This window comes from Odocoileus virginianus, chromosome 4 (genome assembly GCF_023699985.2).
Source record: "Odocoileus virginianus isolate 20LAN1187 ecotype Illinois chromosome 4, Ovbor_1.2, whole genome shotgun sequence".
NCBI lineage: Eukaryota > Metazoa > Chordata > Mammalia > Artiodactyla > Cervidae > Odocoileus > Odocoileus virginianus.
This window is the reverse complement of record NC_069677.1, coordinates 22,285,575-22,306,398: the sequence shown is the minus strand read 5'-3', so window position 1 is coordinate 22,306,398 and position 20,824 is coordinate 22,285,575. Positions and strand designations below refer to the sequence as shown.

The 20,824-nt window shown below is 42.3% G+C and overlaps 1 protein-coding gene across 4 annotated transcripts in view; it reads left to right on the top strand.

Annotated features, from left to right (window-relative positions):
• The window catches only part of ST6GAL1 (ST6 beta-galactoside alpha-2,6-sialyltransferase 1), a 151,371-nt gene that overhangs the window by 104,842 nt on the left and 25,705 nt on the right, over positions 1-20,824 (top strand). For 2 of the 4 annotated variants that reach the window (XM_020870063.2, XM_020870065.2), the window contains 3 exons: positions 5,460-5,589; positions 9,869-10,517; positions 18,481-18,578. In XM_020870063.2, coding sequence (XP_020725722.1) covers positions 9,920-10,517; positions 18,481-18,578 — 696 coding nt within the window. In that variant the 5' untranslated portion in view covers positions 5,460-5,589; positions 9,869-9,919. Of the gene's footprint in view, positions 1-1,457; positions 1,558-5,459; positions 5,590-9,868; positions 10,518-18,480; positions 18,579-20,824 lie in introns of those variants that run through there. The other 2 variants (XM_070466265.1, XM_070466264.1) reach the window with 2 other exon arrangements.

Here is a 20,824-nt window from a genome sequence, read left to right as displayed (position 1 = left end):
GAAGCATTAAGGAGCTACTTGCAGTTAGTAGTGATGAACCTCAAGTGAAATCAGTAAGCATCGTTGTGTGATTTTCTTTAACCACGTTCAGCTGCATACTTGCAGGTTGCAGTAGCCCAGAGAATTGAATTTAACCAGACTTGGGGTTTATCCAGCCATGCATGATGTGAGAGGTCAGTTGAATGGCTGACCAGGGAATCTGAGGTGGATAGAAAGGAAAGGGAGGGCAGGGAGGAAGTGAGAGGCAGTGAGAAGGTGGTAGGATCAAACACAGAAGACTGTTGGAGTTGGGTACTGGTTGGACTAAGCTGCAGAGATGAGAGTGGTGATGAGAGAGAGGATAGCTGAAATCGAGGCTATGAAGGGAGTATATGTTTTGGAAATGACAAGATCAAAGATGTAACCTTGGACTGCATTGCTGACGTCACAGTCTTTGGAACTGAGGAGATAAAAAAACTGAGAGACCAGTTGTTGTTGTTTAGTCATGCACTTGTGTCCAACTCTTTGCAGCCCCATGGACTGCAGCAGGGCAGGCTTCCCTGTCCTTCACTGTCTTCCAGAGTTTGCTCAAACCCATGTCCATTGAGTTTATGAGGCCATCCAACCATCTCATCTTTTGTTGTCCCCTTCTTCTGCCTTCAATCTTCTCAGCATCAGGGTCTTTTTCAAAGAGTTGGCTCTTCACATCAGGTGGCCAAAGTATTGGCGCTTCAGCTTCAGCCCAGTCCTTCCAATGAATATTCAGGGTTGATTTCCTTTAGGATTGACTGGTTTAATCTCCTTGCTGTCCAAGGGACTCTCAAGAGTCTTCTCCAGCACTGCAGTTCAAAAGCATTAATTCTTTGGTGCTCAGCCTTCTTTATGGTCCAACTCTCACATCCATACATGACTCCTGGAAAGACCATAGCTTTGACTGTGTGGACCTTTATTGGCAAAGTAATGTCTTTGCTGTTTAATACACTGCATAGGTTTTCATTGCTTTTTTTCCAAGGAGCAAGTATCTTTTAATTTCATGACTGTAGTCACTCTCCACGGTGATTTTGAGGTCCAAGAAAAGAAAGAGACCAGGGGACTAGAATAATTCTGTAAGTGGATATTAATGCTATGAACAGTTATGATAGAAATAGTATTGGAAAGAATTGTAGTAAGCCAGGAGCTAGCATATTCAAGGAATGAGGAAGAGTATCCTGGGTGGAGGAGAAGGTGGGCAGCAAGGTGGGCAGTAGGCAGTGTGGCCTTCATGGGGTTGTCATGAGGATGAAATGAGTGGGTGCATGTGTTGAAGTTCCCAGCACTGAGCATAGGCTCAGCAAGCATTACTGGTTTTCATTTTGAGTCTGTATGAATCTAGAGATCAAAGCTTAAGCCACCGAGTTTATTTTTGCAAGTAGGTTGATTGCTCTTCATTTTAAGACCTTTCTAGGAGGCAGAGCTGCTCACACAGCCACATTCGACCTGGGGAGGTGGTGAATTTCCTGTCGCTCAGCACGTTCAGCAGGCAGAATGAACATCTGCCAATGACAATGTAAAGGGGACTCCAGCAATTGAAGGTGATGGGTAGGTAGATGGTGGGGGTGATTCTAAAAATTGAAGGGCTTGGGGAGTGGGGAGCAGAGGTGTCAGAGCTAGATTCTTTCTGTCACTCAAACATGACTGAACACTTCTCAGTTATGGCGCAGAGCCTGGCTAGGTGCAGGAGGCCAGAGATAGATCTTACCGGCTGGGACAGAGCTGCAAACATGTGGTCTGGTGAGAGCCAGCACAGGCACGGCAGAGCTGTGACGATCTCTGTGGTGTCAAGAAAGGCTTCAAAGTCCAGGGGCACTTGATCTAGTAGAGGAGGTTTGGGGGGAGGATGTGGTCCCATGTGAACAGAGTGGGAAAGGACATTTCAAGCAGAAGGAGCTCTCTGGGCAGGACTGCAAATGTATGGAAGAGCATGAGGCATTTGGAGTGCTACAACTGAGTTACTCTGGGCAAATCACTCTTCTTTCTTGTCTCAGTCTCCCCATTTATAAAATGGGGATAGCAGTGGTATCCTCTCAACCATGGGATGGTGAGGAGGGTGGGATGGTGAGGAGTAAATGAAGTGATGTGGATAATTTTTGTCATAGTTCCTATTGCAATCCCTTTGGGTGTTTTATCTAACTTGATTATTTAAATAATCCCTTGATATGGGCTCTGTTATTATTATTACCAATTTACAGATTTAAAAAACTGCTTCCTAGGGGGTTGAACAGCTTGTCCAAGGTCATATAAACTGGTGAGAGGCAGTTTGAACTCTTTCCCAGCTCAGTCTAATTCCAGAGTCCTTACTCTTAACTCTTAAGCTACAGGCAGTGCTTTGCATGTAGCTAGTATTACACACTTGGTAACTATTACTGTCATGAGTGCTAACGTGTCTCTCCCAGAGAGTTGAGGATTCTATTACTGACTGCTTCTGTAGCTGGTTGACGATCATCACTGCTAATATCTCATGACCAGCAGTGACTATTTTTGGAAGGCCCTCACCATTTATGGTACCTATAGATCAACAGTTATACCACTTGTTACAATTTGTTGATTTTTAGAAATGAAGAATCAAGAGTGATTTTTAATTTCCTTAGAGGGCAAGTTGTTCCAAGTAAATGTGATGTGAGGGAGGAAGAACTGGGTTTGCTGTCCTCCTCTGAACACTGTGCAATGAACCCAAACACAGGTCTCAAGCCCCAGCATTGAGGGGGTGGCAGTGAAGAGGCAGATACAGGTGAGAGTGGCATCCTAAGTGCTGTGACTGTCCAGAGTGTTGTCTTTGAGGCCGCTGAGCAGGAACCCTGTCCATCAGTGGTGCCTGTGGTAATCATAGACCTCTAAAGGATGGGCAACACTTCCCTCACTCACTCATTCATTCATTCAACAAATAATCCTTGTTTGTTGTTGTCTAATCACTAAATCACGTCCGACTCTGCGATTCCATGGACCACAGCCTGCCAGGTTCCTCTATTCATGGTGTCGGGGGAGTTTGAAATTTCCTTTGTTCTGTCTTGTCACAACAGAAATTTGAAGGGACAAACTGCCCAATGTTACAGCCCCTTGTAACTTCCTCAGACGGACCAGTGTTACAGCTCCGTGTTAGAGCTCAGTTTTATTTCTAAAGCAAAGGAAGATACATCCTCAAGGCATGAGGGCGGGTTGACCCAAGAGACATGAAGAGAAGCCCCCAGCCCAATTTTGGCTCCTCTTTTTATATGGTTTTTCTCCTCTCCTTTTTATATGTATTTCTTCCTCTGGGCCTGCCCTGTGTAAATTGGGCTAGCCAGGAATGCTGTTTGTTTTACCTGAGGTGCTCACTCAGTCCTGGACCTTCCTTTGTTCTACTTTTGTGGGCTTTTCCCCTGTCTTTTAGCCACTGCCATTCTGGACTCCTTTTTCCTATTCTAACTACCTAAAAATGGGATTTCCTAGGCAAGAATATTGGAGTGGGTTGCCATCTCCTCCTCCAGGGGATCTTCCCGACCCAGGGATCGAACCCATGTCTCATTGAGTATCTCCCATATGCCAGACATGCATCTGTGCACTGAGGGTAGTAGTGAAGACCCAGCACTTACAGGGTTCACATTTTTAGTAGAAGGAGACAAATGGTAATCCAATAATAATATGAATGCGTGCATAATCACTAACCCCTCTCCCTCACCTCAGAGGAAACTCGTATGACATGAAAAGAAGGCTAGCTATCAGAGGCAATTTTTGGACTGTATCAGGAGGCTGCTAGGGAGCCAGTGCTTCTCCAAATGGATAAGGGGAGCCCCGACTGTTTTTTGACAAAAAGCAGAATGGCACTTCTCACTTCTGTCCTGTCCATTACGCCCAGGATCTGCCTGCCTGCCTCCTGGTCATGAAAAGCTCAGACACCCCCAGCCTAGATATTTGAATATGTAGAACTTTTAGTCACACTGATGCATATACAGGTAACACTTTGTTTCACTTTCTTTGTTATAATATTTTAAGCATTTTATTTCATGTTGCTACTTAAAATTCATACACCATTATGTATATATTCTATCTGATTGTAAGTACCATAGTTTAATTATTTTACTATTGTTGTAAGCTTAATTATTAATTTTAGATTTTTTTCACCATTATAAATCTCTTTGAAACTGAAATCTGTTTTTTCTTTTTGCACATGCAAATTGCTTCATAAAATTCATTCTTTGTCTCATGAATCTTCTTCCAGTTCTCACCAAAGCTGTGTAAGGTAGGGAATTATCTTCTATGTGAGGAAACAGAAATATACAACTTTTTCCCCTTGGAATTATTTATTCAATATTATTTCCTGGGAGTACAATAACTTGGTTCATAGTCATAAGCTCTTAATTCTTTGGTGTGATTACTTTCTAAAAAAGTTAAATTAATTTCTACTGCTCTCTTGAAATATACCAATTTCATTATAATCTGCCTGTCAATGAGTATCATCATTTTGAAAACTACTGGTTAAAGTTAATTTTATAAACTAGTATCTTAATGTCCCTGTTACCTCTTTTGGGTTTCTCCCAAGAGTAATCATAATTTCATATGTTCATTAATGGTATTTTCTGTTTTGTGATTTGTTTGCTCATGTTGATTGCCTGTTCATTTTTAAAGGCGTTTACGGTGAAACTTCCATACACCTTGAGTCTTATTTTCCTTTTTATTACAGTATTTTTATTGTATAGAAGTTGGAATTTTCATGCAACTATTAAGTTGTCCTTTGTTATTTTTCTACACTCCATCAGAAGGAAGAAAGCTAACAAGTATAGAGTTCTATTTTTAGCTTCTAAAACATATTTTTATAATTTTTTCTAACTCTAAGAGTAATGATGTACACTTTAAATTTTTCGATACACAGAAATTTATAAAAAATGAAAATGCTCATTACTTCTCATTCTACCTTCCAGGTATGTGTGTGTGTTGGTGTATATATTGGTGTAGTCTTTCCTGTTTCTCAGATTTGAATTTAAATTTTTTTTTCTGAATTTCAGTTAACATTATACTGATAGAACTTTCATATATCATATATCATTAAATATTCTTTGATAATAAATAACTTTTAAAAGGTCTGTTTAGAGTTCATTTTGGATGAACTGAATCCTGTCTTCCCAAAATTGTTATTTATGCATGCACAAACCAGCAACGAGACAATTCTTTCTTCCCAGGCTGGGAATGGTGTATGGTGCTTGCTTCATCTTTCTGTCATGTGCTTATTAGTATTGGACTATTTCTAGGATTTCTGTGCTGTTTATGAACCCAGAACATTGCATCTGTAATTGACTTTTGTCTCTCTCTCTCTTTTTTTTTTTTTCTGAGCCCTTGGGGCTTCCTGGATTGAGCCATACCAGGGCCCACATTGGAGTTTAGCAGAGGTCCCTGACTATCTTTTTAATCTTTAACCTTGCTCCTCTTGAAAACTGGTGCTTAACTCTCTTTTACCCTCCTCTTTGTAGATGGTGTTTGATCATCCTGAGAAGAACGAGCCTTGGCCTCCAGACCCAGTAAAATAGACATCCATGGAGAACAGTGCTCGTTCCTGAGGGCCAGGAGGGCTTGCAGCCCAGGAGGATTAGCTGGAAGCAGGTAAGGAACACCTGGAGGAGTGGGATGTGGAACCTGCACAGGGGTCCATACTCTGTTTAGGAGAGGCACATGGAGTGCGCTGGCAAGAACCCACAGAGGCTCAACGTCTGGCTACAGCTTTGCTGTTTTCTTCGTGTTTTTTATTCATTTATTTTCAGTCCCTAGTTTTGATAGGTGATTTGCCTATTTCTATAAGCTATAAATATAAGATTTAAAGTTATTCTGTAATTTAATCTCCCTTTTTAAAGCACCTACTCTGGCCAAGCCCTGCATGTGATACCCGGCATGTAGTGATATAGTGATATAGATGGAGAACCCTCCTTTGGGATTTTCTTTCTGTTGGTTCAGTGTTGGCTTATTCTCTGTAGGTGATAATGTGAGTTGTTACTTATTCTTCTAGAAGCCAGGTGGGGGTTGTTAGTGTTCAGTGATAAGTCCAGTCAACTCAAGAATCTTTTATTGAGTACCCACTGTGTTCTAGGCGTGAGAGGGCACTGAAATTTCAGAAATGAGCCAGGAGGAGTCTCCCTCTAGCAGGGGGTCAGCATGAAAAGCAAACATTACGGGGACTTCTCTGGTGATCCAATGGCTAAGACTTCATTCTCCCAGTGCAGGGGACAGGGGTTTGATTCCTGGTCTGGGAACTAAGATCCCACACGTTGTAGGGCATGGCCTAAAAAGAAAATCAAAAGCAAGCATTACTAAACACTAGAGACAAATAGCAGGGAGCAAGAACAGTAGGGAAGGGGAGGTGGCCTCCACAGGAGCCCAGAAACGGAAAGGCTGTTTGGTTGCCAGGCAAATGGACAAGGGGAGAGATTCCAGCAGTGCAAAGTTCTAGAGAAGTAAGAAGGCAATCAGAGAAATGATTGAGAAATTAAAAACTTGGACTATTTTCCCAAAGAATTTGGGGGAAAATATTTACTATTCCTTTCCTTCAGTTTGGGCTGTTTAGATGAAACTGCTTCAGTCCGTGTCTTTCTGTAGCAGCTTGAGAGATGAGATTGACACTCTTAAGTCCCTCTGAGCAGAGGGTCTAGCCAGTGACGGACTGGGAGCCTCAAAAGAGGGTGGTGTTCAGGAGGCCTGGGAGCCCTGACGTGAGGTTTCAGATGAGTGCCCATGGCACTCGTGACAGAGCACTGACCTTGAAGGCTGAGGTGCTCTTGAAGTTGTAAGACTGTATGGTTGAAGGTTTGGGGAACTCTTCTTTCCCAGGAAACTCGACCTTTGAGGGCGGGGTTTGGCAGGAAGCCGAACACAAGCCCTTCTGAGCCTCGGCCCAGTGAGATAGTGAACCAGGTTCCATATCCCTGCCTCCTGTCTTATTTCGCTTATACACATAAAAGTTAAGTCCAAACTCCATCATTACCAAATCACTCACGCAACTTTGAAAATTATTTATGTTTACAAAATCATAGTTTCTGTAGTTATAAATAAAACTAATAACATTTTCTCTGCTTATCTCACAGGGTTGTACTGGGTCTCATAAATCCAATTGCTGGGTCACATGACTGGTAAAATAGTGCACAGTAGCAGTGTCAGCACTGATAGTGAGGGTGTTTATTTTGTGATTGTCCAGCAGTTGTCTCGTTAGAGACTCTGAATTCTGAGTCTTAAGTCAACACTGACTTTTCATTGTACCTTTTCACAATGCCTCTCCATTAGTGCCAAAACCATGGACTTTTAGTCAGACAGATCTGGGTTGGAATTCTCAGTTATAAGTATGCTCACCAAACTCAGGAGAAGAATAGAGGAAATAAGTACTGGCAAGGGTGTGGAGAACAGGAACCCTCATACACTGTTGGTGGGGGTGTAAATTTGTGTATCCACTGTGGAAAACAGTATGGAGTTAGCTTAAAAAATTAAAAATAGGACTACCATATAATCAAGGCAGTTCCACCCCTGAGTATTTGTCCTGGAAAACAAAAAGCTAATTCAAAAGATTTATGCATGCCAATGTTCATTGCAGAATTACCTATAATTTATAATTGCCAAGACATGGAAGTATCCTGAGTGTCCATCAACAGATGAGTGAATAAAGAGTATGTGATATATACATGTATATACACAAACACAATGGAATATTACTCAGTCATTAAAAAGAATAAAGCCATACCATAAAACCTTGCATTTTGTGATATGGATGGATCCAAGGAGTATTAGGCTAAGTGAAATAAGTCAGAGAGAGACACACACACAAATACTGTATACTTTCACTTACATGTGGAATCTACAAAAACAAAAAACAGAAACAGACTTATAGATACAGGGAGCAAACTAATTGTTGCCAGAGAGAAGGGTGATAGGGGAAGTGTGAAAGAGGTAAAGGGGGTTTGAGGTATAAATTACCAGTTACACTTCAGTGTGCTGGTGTGGTCTTGGCTGGCTGGCTAGAGTATCAGTTATAAATAAGTCACAGGGATGTAATGTACAGCATAGAGTCTATCGTCAAAAATGTTATAATGGTACCTAATCTATAAAAATGTCAAATCACTGTTTTACAGCTGTAACTAACATTCTAAGTGAACTGTACTTCAGTTACACATGATGAGGCCCTGAAGTTCAGGTTGATGAGTCATGGCCAGGGTTCCACTCTGCCGTTGTTTGCTCTCCCACATTGCCTCCACATGGCTCTCATGCCGGTGGGGCCTGGGGGCTGTGCTAACCTCTGTGCCTTCATATTGATCTAGTTCAAAGTCCGTGAATGCCGTTCTCCTTTGGTGTTCCCAGGACCAGTGAATGAGACAGGGCAGAGATGATTACCTCACAGAAACAGGTTCACAGAGGTCAAGAGACTTGCCTAAGGCCACCAAGAGTGGGGACAAGAAGCCAGGTTCTGTGATACCCACTTCAGTACTCCTACCACCTTATCTCTGATAGCCTTAGGAGCAGGCTTCCTAGAAGTGGACTATAGATCCGTTTCGTTTTTTTTTTTTCTGAATTTTTAAAAATTATAGTATGGTTGATTACAATGTTGTGTTAATTACTACTGTATAGATTCTTCATCAGTTAGCAAAATCCTGGGGATAGTTGCTTTGACTTATCATGGTAACTAAACCTAGTTATTTAGGGAATAAGTTAATGTTTTCCAGAAGATACAGACATTATTTGAATTCAAAGTTCTTCAATTTTCCATTCAGTTTGACAATAAATTCTGGGAAAGCAAAGTAGGTCTTTACTCAGATATAAAGGGGCCTATTCAGGCTCTATTTAATTTGTGAAGTCCATTTTCTAGAACTTTCAGCATTCTGGACATGATGCAGTGAAAGGGTCATGGGTTAAGAAAGCAAGTGCACTTGGATTTGAATCTCAATGCTACTATTTAAGCAATTCTGTGATCCTAAGCATTTCCCTTAATTTCTCAGAGCCTCAGGTGGTTAATCTATAAAAATGGAGATTATGGCACCATCATGGTTGGTGATGGTCAGGGCTTTTCTGCACAGCTCTGGAGGTGCCCTTCATGTTAGATTATTATTAACATGGTGCTCACTGATATTCTGTATCATGATACCCCTTGGTTTATGATGAAATTAAATGAAATGACCTCCTGTGTACTTAATGCATTTTTGTTTTAATCTCCTTAACTGGTCACATATCTGCTGTCTTATTAGGAGAGTCCATCTTCTGCTGTGAGGAGAGTCAATTTTCTGCCACATGCAGAACTCCATAAACCTGAATGTTCTTTTGCGAAGCTAACCCTTGGCTTTCTTCTCGAACAGGAATCTAGCACCAGAGCCCTTAGGGAGATGCGCCATGCACCTACCACACTGTTTATGGTGAGAGGTCTCCTCCTGGCAATTTAAAAAGGAGGCCAGGCCTTTTTATGGAGTTTGGCTTCCTGTGACAGACACGTCAGCCTGCTCTGCTGTTTTCTTTTAGTTTTTCAAGCATGTATGCCTTCCTTGAACAAATAGTGTGAGGCCCTAGGAACTGAATGTGTAAGTTGTGGTTCGCAACCTCAGGAAGCTCAGAGAGCAATCAGGAAGCCAGATTGAGACAACAGGAAACTAAGATTCAGGGAGTAAAAGGTGTGGTGGGCAAGTCCATAGAGCACTCATGGCTCAGAGAGGAAGATGAGAGTGTCTGAGCATGACTTTCTACATTTCAAACCCAAACTGAGGGTGATTTTTTTTTTTTTTTTTTTTGAGACTTGCTTAACATGGGAGATAGGCATGGGCTGGAATTCAGGCCTGGTCACTCTGGAGCCATTGCTCAGCTCATCATTACTTTTGGCTGTTCTTTACATCACTTTCTGCCTTGTCTCACTTTTTTTTAGGCATATTTTCCTGCTCAGAACAGCACGGTTTCCTCGAACACGTCTTTCATTATGACTCGCACCAGCTTGAAGAAAAAATTCTTCAGCTGCTGTGTGCTCATCTTTCTCCTGTTTGCGATCATCTGTGTGTGGAAGGAAAAGAAGAAAGGGAATTTCTATGAGTTCCTTAAACTGCAGAACAAGGAATTCCAGCTGTTGCAGGGCCTGGAGAAACTGGCTGTGAGCTCTAGTTCCCAACCTGTGTCCTCGAGCAGCACCCACAACCCCCAGAGGAGCAGCCAGGCACTCGGTGGCCCCAAGGCCAAGTTGGAGACTACCTTCCAGGTGTGGGACAAGGACAGCTCCTCCAAAAACCTTATCCCCAGGCTGCAAACCATCCGGAAGAATTATCTGAGCATGAACAAGTACAAAGTGACGTACAAGGGGCCAGGGCCCGGGGTCAAGTTCAGTGCAGAGGCCCTGCTGTGCCACCTCCGGGACCACGTGAACATTTCGATGATAGAGACCACAGATTTTCCCTTCAACACCTCTGACTGGGAGGGCTACCTGCCTCAGGAGAACATTAGGACCAAGGCGGGGCCGTGGGGCAGGTGTGCTGTTGTCTCTTCAGCAGGATCTCTGAAGTCCTCCCGGCTGGGTCGAGAAATAGGTGGGTTCTGCCGTGTGGAGACTGTTATCTGAGTGGCCAGGGCTCATTTGGACCTTCTGGGCACGTGGACAGGAGTGGGGACTAGCAGTCCCAGTATGGCTCGTGGACTGGGGCAGCAGCCCCGTCGGGCTTCTCAGATGTGCTTAATGAGTCAGAGGTGGCCAGGGGGCAGTGGAGAGAATGGGGATCCAGTCTTCCAGCAGCTTTATTAATTCAAATACCTCTATTTTGATCCATCTTAAATACTGGTGTCCTACAGAAAATTTTTGAAAAGAAAGTTCCTTTGCTACCAAGAAGCAAAACACTGCATTAACATTTAAAAATATTTAAAACATAGATCTCTACTTTATCTTCAGGTCCTGAAATTCTATAATTTACTGATTAATTAGCAACTAATTATCTCTTTGGCCTCAATGACCTAACTAATTTTTAGTTTTTCTCTTTGAAAGGAATTAATTGGGGATTCTGGACCAACTTCAGGAGGTTCACAAATCCCTAAAATCATATGAAAAATTGTGTATTTGTATAATTCAGCCTGCATTTTTCCAAAGAGAGAATCCATAGCTTTCTGTTGTATCTCAAAGGGGTCTGTGACCCCCAAAATGGTTAAAAATCACTGATGAGAATATATAAATTTGCTTTTCCCAAAATTTTTCATAGTTAATAAGGATAGACAAATTAGGGTTAACATATACACTATATGAAAGATAAACCAACAAGAACTTGCTGTATAACATAGGGAACTATTCTCAATATTTTATAATAACCTATAAGGGAAAAGAATCTGAAAAAAATTATATATATATATTTTCGTGGGCTTCCCAGGAGGAAGCTATTGGTAAAGAACCCGCCTGCCAGTACAGGAGGAATAAGAGACTGGGGTTTGATCCCTGGATTGGGAAGATCCCCTGGAGGAGGAAATGGCAACCTACTTTGGTATTCTTGCCTAGAGAATCCCTTGGACAGAGGACCCTGGTGGGCTATGGTCCATAGGGTCACACAGATCTGGACATGACTGAAGTGATGTAGCATGCATATATATGTATATGGTGTGTGTGTGTGTATATATATATATGATTCACTGTGCAATACACCTGAAGCTGATGCAACATTGTAAATCAGCTATACTTCAGAGGCTCAAGAGGGAGGGTGTGTATATATATATATACACACACACACATATATATATATACACACATATATATATATATACACATATATATATACACACACACACACACACACACATATATATATATATATATAATTATGACTGATTTGTGCTGTTGCACGGCAGAGACCAACACAATACTGCAAAGCAATTATCCTCTAATGAAAAAATAAAAAACTATACTTCAATAGAAATAAACTTAAAAAAGTAGAAAGTTTATCTAGATTTGTAAACATGTATACAGCACAGAGCTATGGATTTGCTTAACGTTCCTTAGTTCGATTGTCCTGAGAGAATGTGTTTTCCATGATTGTGAAATGAATTAGGCTAAAGAAAGCAAAGCACAGGAAGCCTAGCTCTTCTCTCAGGCCCTGGAAGGTACTGGAGCAGGTGAGGTCATACGTCTCCTTTTTTATTTCCTTCATATGACTGCCAGGAAAAATGGTCTAAAACTAAGCACAGGCTCTCAAAAGAAGTAAAGTAGACCCAAATTAGATTCTCTAGAGCAGAAAGAAGTGATGAGATCATATTTTATACTTCCCCAAATGGGCAGCACTTAGGAATAAAAGCTGCCAAGATAACCAACCCCACCCCAACTTTTGCTTTTGCTTTTTTGGGTTTCTGTTGGATTTCGTTTTCTAGAAGCTAAATGTAATTGTTTTTATTTCATCTCTAATGGAACTAGATTTCTTTCTTCCTTCCCCAATTTTTCTCTTTAATGGTAATGTTTAAAATATTCCAGGTGTTAGCTGATCCTCTTCTTCAAGTCACCATTGCCTGCCTGGCTGGAATTGTGTTGAAGTTTCAGGTAGAACCTAATACTTCCATGAATTGGAACTATAATCTTTATTTTTATGTACTTCATAAAACATTGGAGGGGTTTAACTAAACTTTAAAATAATATTTTTCTATAGATTGCAGTTATCATTTCAACTATGTGATTCCATGGAAGGACTTAGATCCTGAGATCTAACAAAAATTGTGTGTTAGACTTCAAATGTTCTGCCTTCTGTTGGGTATTTCCTTTGGGCATTTAGTCTAACAAATACTTTAAGAAATTAATTCATGTATTCTTTTATTCCCACGGATTCATCAACAGTACCAAATAGGAACTTAGAATACAAAGAGGAAAGCAAGAGGAAAGGCCTTTTGTTAAAGGCCTCTGAGCTTACCAGGCCCACAGCCTTCCCATCACACCTGGAATTTGTCCAGCTTATTCCCAACTGTTGAACATATCAGATAGTTTCAAATTGTTTGCTCTTAAAAATAGTACTGCTAATGAGTTTTTTGTGAAGATAAATTAAGTGACCACTACTGCCCTCCAAAGGGGAAATACCCTTAGGAGTTGGGCTAGAAGACCAAAGTAACATGTTTTAGGGCTCTTTTTTCTGGTGCATTACCAAAGTGCTTATCAGAGGAACTGTAACAAGCTGTTGTGTCTCTGGCAGTCCCACAAACCAGCCAACGGTGGGCATAGTCATTTTTAATTGTTTTTGATACATACACATGTAAAGTATCTTAGATTTGTTTGAATATTCATTTCAAGCAGTAGCACACTTAACGAATATTATAACTAATAGGAGTAACACATATGGCGCACCTGCTGTGTGAGTGACAAGCCTTGCTCTTTTAATCCTCCCAGTAATCCCACGAGGTAGGTACAATTATTGTCCCCATTTTACTGATGAACTAAGTGTTAACACTCAGAAAGCTTACACAGCTGGTTGATGGTAGACTGGGACTTGAAACTGGGGTGTTTGACTCCAAGGCCCCCCACACTTAGCCTAACCTCCTCTTTTGTGCCCCATGGTGATTGTAATTTTATAATAATGAATGAATCCCTTGTCAGGTTAAAATAATCACTTCATATTCTTCCTGATTTTCTCTCCTAGAAGAGAGGAGAAGAACATTCTGAGACAAAAGTAAGAAGCAAAGGCTGCCTGGGAAAAAAAAAGGGCAAAGCATGTTTAAGCATCACAAATAACCCTGTTTGGCTGGAAGGTAGGGTCTCACAGGGTGAAGAGGGCTGAGAAATGAGGTCGGAAGGGCAGTCAGGGTTCAGTTCTTAGAGGAAGTTGACCGTCATAATAAGGACTTAGAATTTGGTTCTTTAAGCCATGGAGAGGCCTAAAAGGTTTTAAGCAAGCTTAAACACATGATGGGATCATGTGTGTTTCAGAGAGGTTTCATATGTCTCTGAGTCTCCTTGTCTCAGGGGATTGCAGTCTAATCTCTCTGCTGTTAGGGGCTGTTGCCACATCCAATGAGAAATGCCAGGCCTGTTGAGGAGTGGTAGTGGTGGCGGGAAGAGAAGGTAAGACTTGAGAGGCATGGTGAGGTAGAAGAGACAGAACTTGGTTCTAATTAGACATGACCTTGAGTGAGTGGTAGAAGCCAGGGTCTCTGGCCTGGGAACAGGCTCTATCATATCACCAGGAAGCATTCTTCTGGAGGAAGATAGGTTCCATTTTGGATGTTCTAAGTCTGAAGTGTTTGTGGGTATCTATGCAGTTGGGTATTTGCTTGCAGGGAAGTGTAAGGGTGGGAGATTAAGACTCATTTGTTTCAAGGTGATAGTTGTAATCCAGAAAAGAAGACTGATGAGAAAACCTAAAGCAAAGCCTAAAGCAAAGTTTACATTTGAAGGGCAAGGAAATAACAGGGACAAGCCAAAAAAAGGAAAAAAGAAAAAATCAGAAGGACCAGTAGGAAGGGCTGAAGTGAAGCAGGTGTATCGCATGATGGAAGGCAAAAGTGGGTGGAGTTTGGGCACATTTTGGGGCAGGTGGAGTTCCTGGGCAAAGTGATGACTGGGAAGACACCCTTGGATATTGAGTAGCTCAGACAGCATGATTATTTATATCAGGGTTCAGCAAACTTTCCCTATAAAGGGCCAGATAGCAAATATTTTTGAAGACATACAGTGTCTCTTAAAATGACTGCTATTTTAGTGCAAAATCAACCACGTGCATGCATACATGCTCATTTGCTCAGTCATGTCTGATTCTTTGTGACCCTGTAGACTGTAGATGGCCAGGCTCCTCTATCCATGGGATTCTCCAGGCAAGAATACTGGAGTGTGTTGCCATTCCCTTCTCCAGGGAATCTTCCTGACCCAGGGATCGAACCCATGTCTCCTACATTGCAGGCAGATTCTTTACCATCTGAAAATCAACCACAGACAGTAATAAACGAATGTATCTGGTTATGTTCCAATAAAACTTTATTTACAAAGATGAGACAGGTCAGATTTGCGCTGTGGGCCATAGTTTGCCAATCCCGATCTGTGTCATATCTAGTTTTTCTAGTCCGAATCAGAATGTGGTCTTCCATACATGGTTATATGATTCATTAAGCTCATTGGAAAATATAAAAAAAAATATTTGGTCCAAGTAGTGATAAAATTTCTTTCACCATGACTTCTAGCTATTTGGAGCTATTATACCTGGACACAGTAGATTTTGATATATTTATGAATTTACTGACAAACTGATTCTGTTGAATTTTCTAAGCATGTAGTATGTCACATGCATATCATGGTGTACTTCTTCCTTTTCTAATTTGCATCTTTTTCTGTGTTCTAATTCTAAGTTAAAGAGAAGTGGATCCCCTTATTTTCTACAGCCTTCCGCCTTCAAGACTTGTTTGCTGGGAGCCCAGTAGCTGTGGATTTCTCCTGGTGATTTCCTGAAGACCTATTTAAGACTGAAAGTTTTTAGGACAGTTTGGCAAATAAGAATCTAATCCCTTTTCTTATGAGCTTAAATTTAGTGGTCTGTTTTAAAGTTTCCTTCTTTTATTTTTTTAATCTTAGAATAAAATTCAAACTTCATACCTTCATACCACAGCCTGCATGATTTGCTTTCTTCCAGCCTCTTCCACTGCATCTTTTATTTTTTTTCTTTCCCTCACTTACTTGTTCCCAGTTAAGTCCTTACCCTCCTTAGAGTCTTGACACTGCTTTGTCCTCTGGCTGGAGTTTACTTTCCTGGACCCTTCCTATATATATGCATATTTTTTTCAGGTTCTTTTCCGTTATAGGTCACTATTTTGTGCCACAGCAGTAATCACAATCTGTAGTTACCTTGAATATAGGTTGTTGTGCTTATTCATTGTCTTTCTCTTTACAGTGGCTTTCAAGGTCTCTAAAGGCAAGGACCTTGATTTCTTGCTCACAACCATTGTCTCTAGTGCCAGGCAGAGCATAGGTGCTTAATCAGTATTTATTGAAAGAACAAAAACATCTTCCTTTTTCATGGTCAGCCAAGGACCTATCCCAAGCCAGCCTGTGCTGAATGTTCTCTACCTGCCGCTCCAAATCCACTCTCCACCCTTTCCTGGGAAGTAGAAATACAGACTGTCTCACCTGGGCGTTCTTGCCCTTTTGGCTTTCATTTGGAACTAGACAGTGGAAGTGGGCTTCCTAGGTGGTGCTAGTGATAAAGAATCTGCCTGCTAAGCAGGAGATACAAGAGATGTGGGTTCAGTCCCTGGGTTCGGAAGATCCCCCGGAGAAGGGCATGACAACACACTCCAGTATTCTTGACTGGGAAATCCCATGGACAGAGGAGCCTCATGGCTGTAATAGTCCAAGGGGCTGCAGAGAGTTGGACACAACTGAATGACTAAGCATACAGATAGTGGAAGCACTGGTGCAAATCTGAGACTAAGAAGAAGGAGAGTGAGGCGGAATATCTGTCTCCTCTCCCCAACCCCCTCCTCGTCCCATCTCTCCTCTTAGAGTGAGTGCAGACTGCTTCTCTTCCTTGACTAAAAGTTTCAGTCCCTTTCAGGTTCTCTGAGTCCTGCTTGCTTCCTTTTCCTTCCAGGCCTGGAGGTCAGAGGAGAGGAGGAAAGAGAGGTTGTGGTAATGATTCCCTCTGAGGTTGCCACCAGGTGGCCTCCTGCTGCCTTCAGTGTAGAGGTGGGGTTCCCTGCTGCATCCAACCCCGGTGTATGGTACCATTCCTTGTTTGATTTCTACCTCATTAAACTCCACCCACAACTCTGTAAATAGTCCTTTTATTTGATTCTCAATGGCTGCAATTGAGCTTGCCATTCTTATCTACTGGGACTCTCAGATTAATGATTTATTCACCTGTGAAATGGGAAAGTTGACTGAAGTTTCTAATGCATCAGAATTTCTAGCATGGTTATTGCTGGTCACTTTTGAAATCAGTTGTCAATTTCAGCAAAACTGATTGCAATCTGAGTTCCGTAGAGATAAATTTACTGCTCCATTTGTGGTTCTCTGTGCCTTTCCTGTTATCTGATAATGTCTTGACTATGAACATCTTATGTAACTTTTAAAAAAATTTATTTTTAATTGGAGAATAATTGTTTTACAATGTTGTATTGGTTTCTTCTGTAAAGGAATGTGAATCAGTTTTTTTATACATATATCTCCTTTCTCTTGTGCTTCCATCCCATCCCCAATCCCCATCCCACCCATCTAGATTGTTATAGAGCACTGGGCTGAATTCCTTGTGTTATACAGCTATCTATTTTACACATAATTGTGTGTGTATATATATATATATATATATATATATATATATACATACATATGTGTATATATATGTGCCAATGTAACTTTTAAACCATTTTGATAAAATTTTTTCCTTAGGATTGAGGATAGGGTTGTTTTTGTGAAAGAGATATCTAGATTGCTGAGGTGTAGGGATACAAAAAGAGGGAGGCTTTCATCCCTTAATTATGTGGATATTCTCCTTTAGACCCTCTTGTATTAAGCCAAAATCCACTCCTACCCTTCTCCTGATGCCACTTTTGTGCATGAAGAGCCACCCAAAATCAACCCCTCACAGAAAGAAACTGAACAGAGGTTTGGGCTGACCTCTAAATCCTGTGCAGATTTCAGTGGTAAACTGAAGCTTGTTTGATCACGTAACCTTGAAAGGCGCTCTCATAGAATCAGAGAGGCTCCTGGTTCAAATGGATCTTAGACGTCATCAGTTCCTTCCCACATCAGACTGGTCATTGCGGGTAGAGAATCTTCTCCAAGTCTTCCAAACACTGCTTGAACAACTACAAGGACAGAGAATGAGAGCCGGGGAGTGAGTAGAGTTTTAAAAAGATGGTTTATATGATCTTGGCTGGATTTAAGATTTTGTTCCTGACAAAGAGCCTTTTTTTTTTTTTAATAGAAAATATGGGGTTTAGTTTAGCTCTATGACTTCTCGTTCCATCTCTTCCAGCACCCAGGTTTGTGACCCCTCCAGGGCCTTGGATCCCTAACAGGAACACTTAGGGAGCTGTCTCACGTGTCACAGTGCACTGCTGTGCTATGCCCAGCCGGCTTCTCAGAGTGCCATGGGGATACTCTGCACTTGTGGGTTAAGCCAAGCTTATGGTAGGATCTTTGATTTTCTGATAAGGATAGAAGTATGACCTGCGGGTAATACCAAGAGAATGTCTGGTTTGCTCCTTTGGTAACTGGAATAGCGATTCACTGGGGGTGATGCACTGGCCCTGTCTACGTGGCCCTGTGCGTCATTGAATGGGTTTCAGGAACACCAGCGTACGGACCTCTTTAGCCTTCGCAGTGGCTGGGCAGACAGCTGGTGATCTCTGTCTGTGAACCTGACCTGACTGTGCCATACAAATATGGTCACTGTCCTCTGTGTATCATGAGGACATAAAGATCAGGAAGTATTATTCCCTTGCCCTCCTCTTCCTTCTGCCCTCCCTCCCTCCAGACCTTCTCTCTCTTCGCATATTGCTGATGTTCACACTGTCATCACTGCTGATGTGTTGTTTCCTTGTGGTTTCTAGATGATCACGATGCAGTCCTGAGGTTTAATGGGGCACCCACAGTCAAATTCCAACAAGACGTGGGCACGAAAACCACCATCCGTCTGGTAAACTCTCAGGTAAAACTTCTGTGCAGAAATACATCCTTCCACAAACATGGGTGGTGCTGAGTAGAGTGCAGCCATCAGTACAGAGATTCTGCAGGTAGCCTGTCTGCCACTGAAACCAGCTCTGCCTCTTCTGAGCTGAAGAATCGTGCATATGTTACTGCTGCCTCTCTGAAGAGGGGAGAATGATCGTGCCTCCACAGGGTTGTTGTGAGGAAGGAGTGAGAAGATCCACACGAAGCAGGCAGTGGCGGGCACTTATGTGTCAATGTTATCTACTCTGATATTTACGTGTGCAGAACTGAGGTGGCTGTGGAGGGTACACTGGTGAGTGAATCAGACTCAGCCTTGCTCTCATGTAACTTACAGATACAGTCCAGCAGTCATACAGACGAATGTAAAGTTAGAACAGACAACTACAAGGAAGAGGGTCAAGGTGCCACCAGAACCCAGAAAGGGGAGTTGTCCCTAGACAGGGAAGTCAGGAGTGGCAAGGAGGTGTCTTCGCTGTGCGGAGGAGTAAGGGGTCATGGTGAGAAGTGTGGGAAGAGGCAATGGCCTGGGGAAGGTCCTGTGTGGAAGGGGACAGGGGGGCACCAGGACCCAGGAAGAGGTGAGAGTCTCGGGGGGTGTGGTGGGGGACATGTAAAGGGGGACGAGGCTGAAGATAAGGAGGAGCTTGGCCACGGTGCTTGTCTTCTTCTTTGATGCATGCCCACACTTGCATTTTGTAAACATCCCTGGCTTCCAGTGATCACTGCAGTGGATGCAGTGGGTACAGTGGGTCCAGTGGATGGCAAAACATATTTAAGAGGCTCTTGCAACCATGTGGACTAGAAATGCTGGCAGTTGTACCAGAGTGGACATGCAAGTGACTGTGAGGAATGATGGATTTGAGAGCTATTCCATATGTGCAGATGACAGGCTCTGTGTGGGGCTGAGTGTGAGAGGTGAAGGGAGGAGGCCCCAGATGCACCTGGGCTTCTGGCTTGTGTAACTGGCCAGCTAGAGTCTCTGAGACTGGAAAGAGTACTTTGGAGATGTTTAGGGTTGTGAGGGGCTTGGCCAGAGGTGGGGCAGAGATAAAAAATACATATATCTTCTGGATATGATTGATCTGAGCTGCCTTTTATGTATCTGTGAAGAGAGGTCAAGTTGTGCAAATGAGACTGGAGGTCAGTACGAAGGTTTGGACTGCAGATGAGGATTTGCAAACCATCTTTTTCTAAGTGGCAACAAACAGTGGAACCAAATGAGAGCATTGGAGAGAGTGTAAAGAGAAGAAAAGTCCATGCAGGAGCTTTGGGCAATGAGAGCAGTAAGAAAGAGGTCAGCGCCATTAGATTCTGCTTGAAGGCCAATTTAGATGAAGATTGAAAAGCATCATTCTCTCCTTAGCAAAATGGAGGCCACTGTTGGCCTCAGCAATAGCTAGGTGATGAAGGGGGAGTGATAAAGCCGGAAGCCAGACTGGAGTATGAGGAGAAGTGAGATGGGTGGAGGATGGCAAATATGGAGGGTTCCTTCAAGAATTCTGGTTCTGAAGGGCAGAGAGAAATAGTTGTACAGAGTGTTGAGGGTTCCAGGGCTCATTTTTGTTTTTTTCATGTTTTACATTAGAGAGAATTGAGCATGTTTAAAAATCAGTGGAAAGACAGTCACAAAAGGACAAATACTGGATGCTTCCACATACATGTGGTCCCTGGAGTAGTCAAACTCATAGAGACAGGAAGTAGAATGGTGGTTGCCAGGGCCTGGCAGGAAAGAGGAATTTTTGTTTAATGGATATAGAGTTCCAGTTTGGGAAGATGAAAAAATTCTAGAGACGGGTGGTGGTACAAACCCGGGTTGTGCAACAGTGTGAATGCACTTAATGCCACTGAGCTGCGCACTCAGAAATGCTCTGAAGAGTCTGTCTTCAGTCAGTTCAGTTATTCAGTCACGTCCGACTTTTTGCAATTCCATGAACTGCAGCACACCAGGCTTCCCTGTCCATCACCAACTCCCAGAGCTTGCTCAAACACATGTCCATCGAGTCGGTGATGCCATCCAATCATCTCATCCTTTGTCATCCCCTTCTCCTCCTGCCTTCAATCTTTCCCAGCATCAGGGTCTTTTCCAATGAATCAGTTCTTTTGCATCGGGTGGCCAAAGTATTGGAGCCTCAGCTTCAGCATCAGTTCTTCCAATGAATATTCAGGGTTGATTTTCTTTAGGATTGACTGGCTTGATCTTGCAGTCCAAGTTTCTCTGAAGAG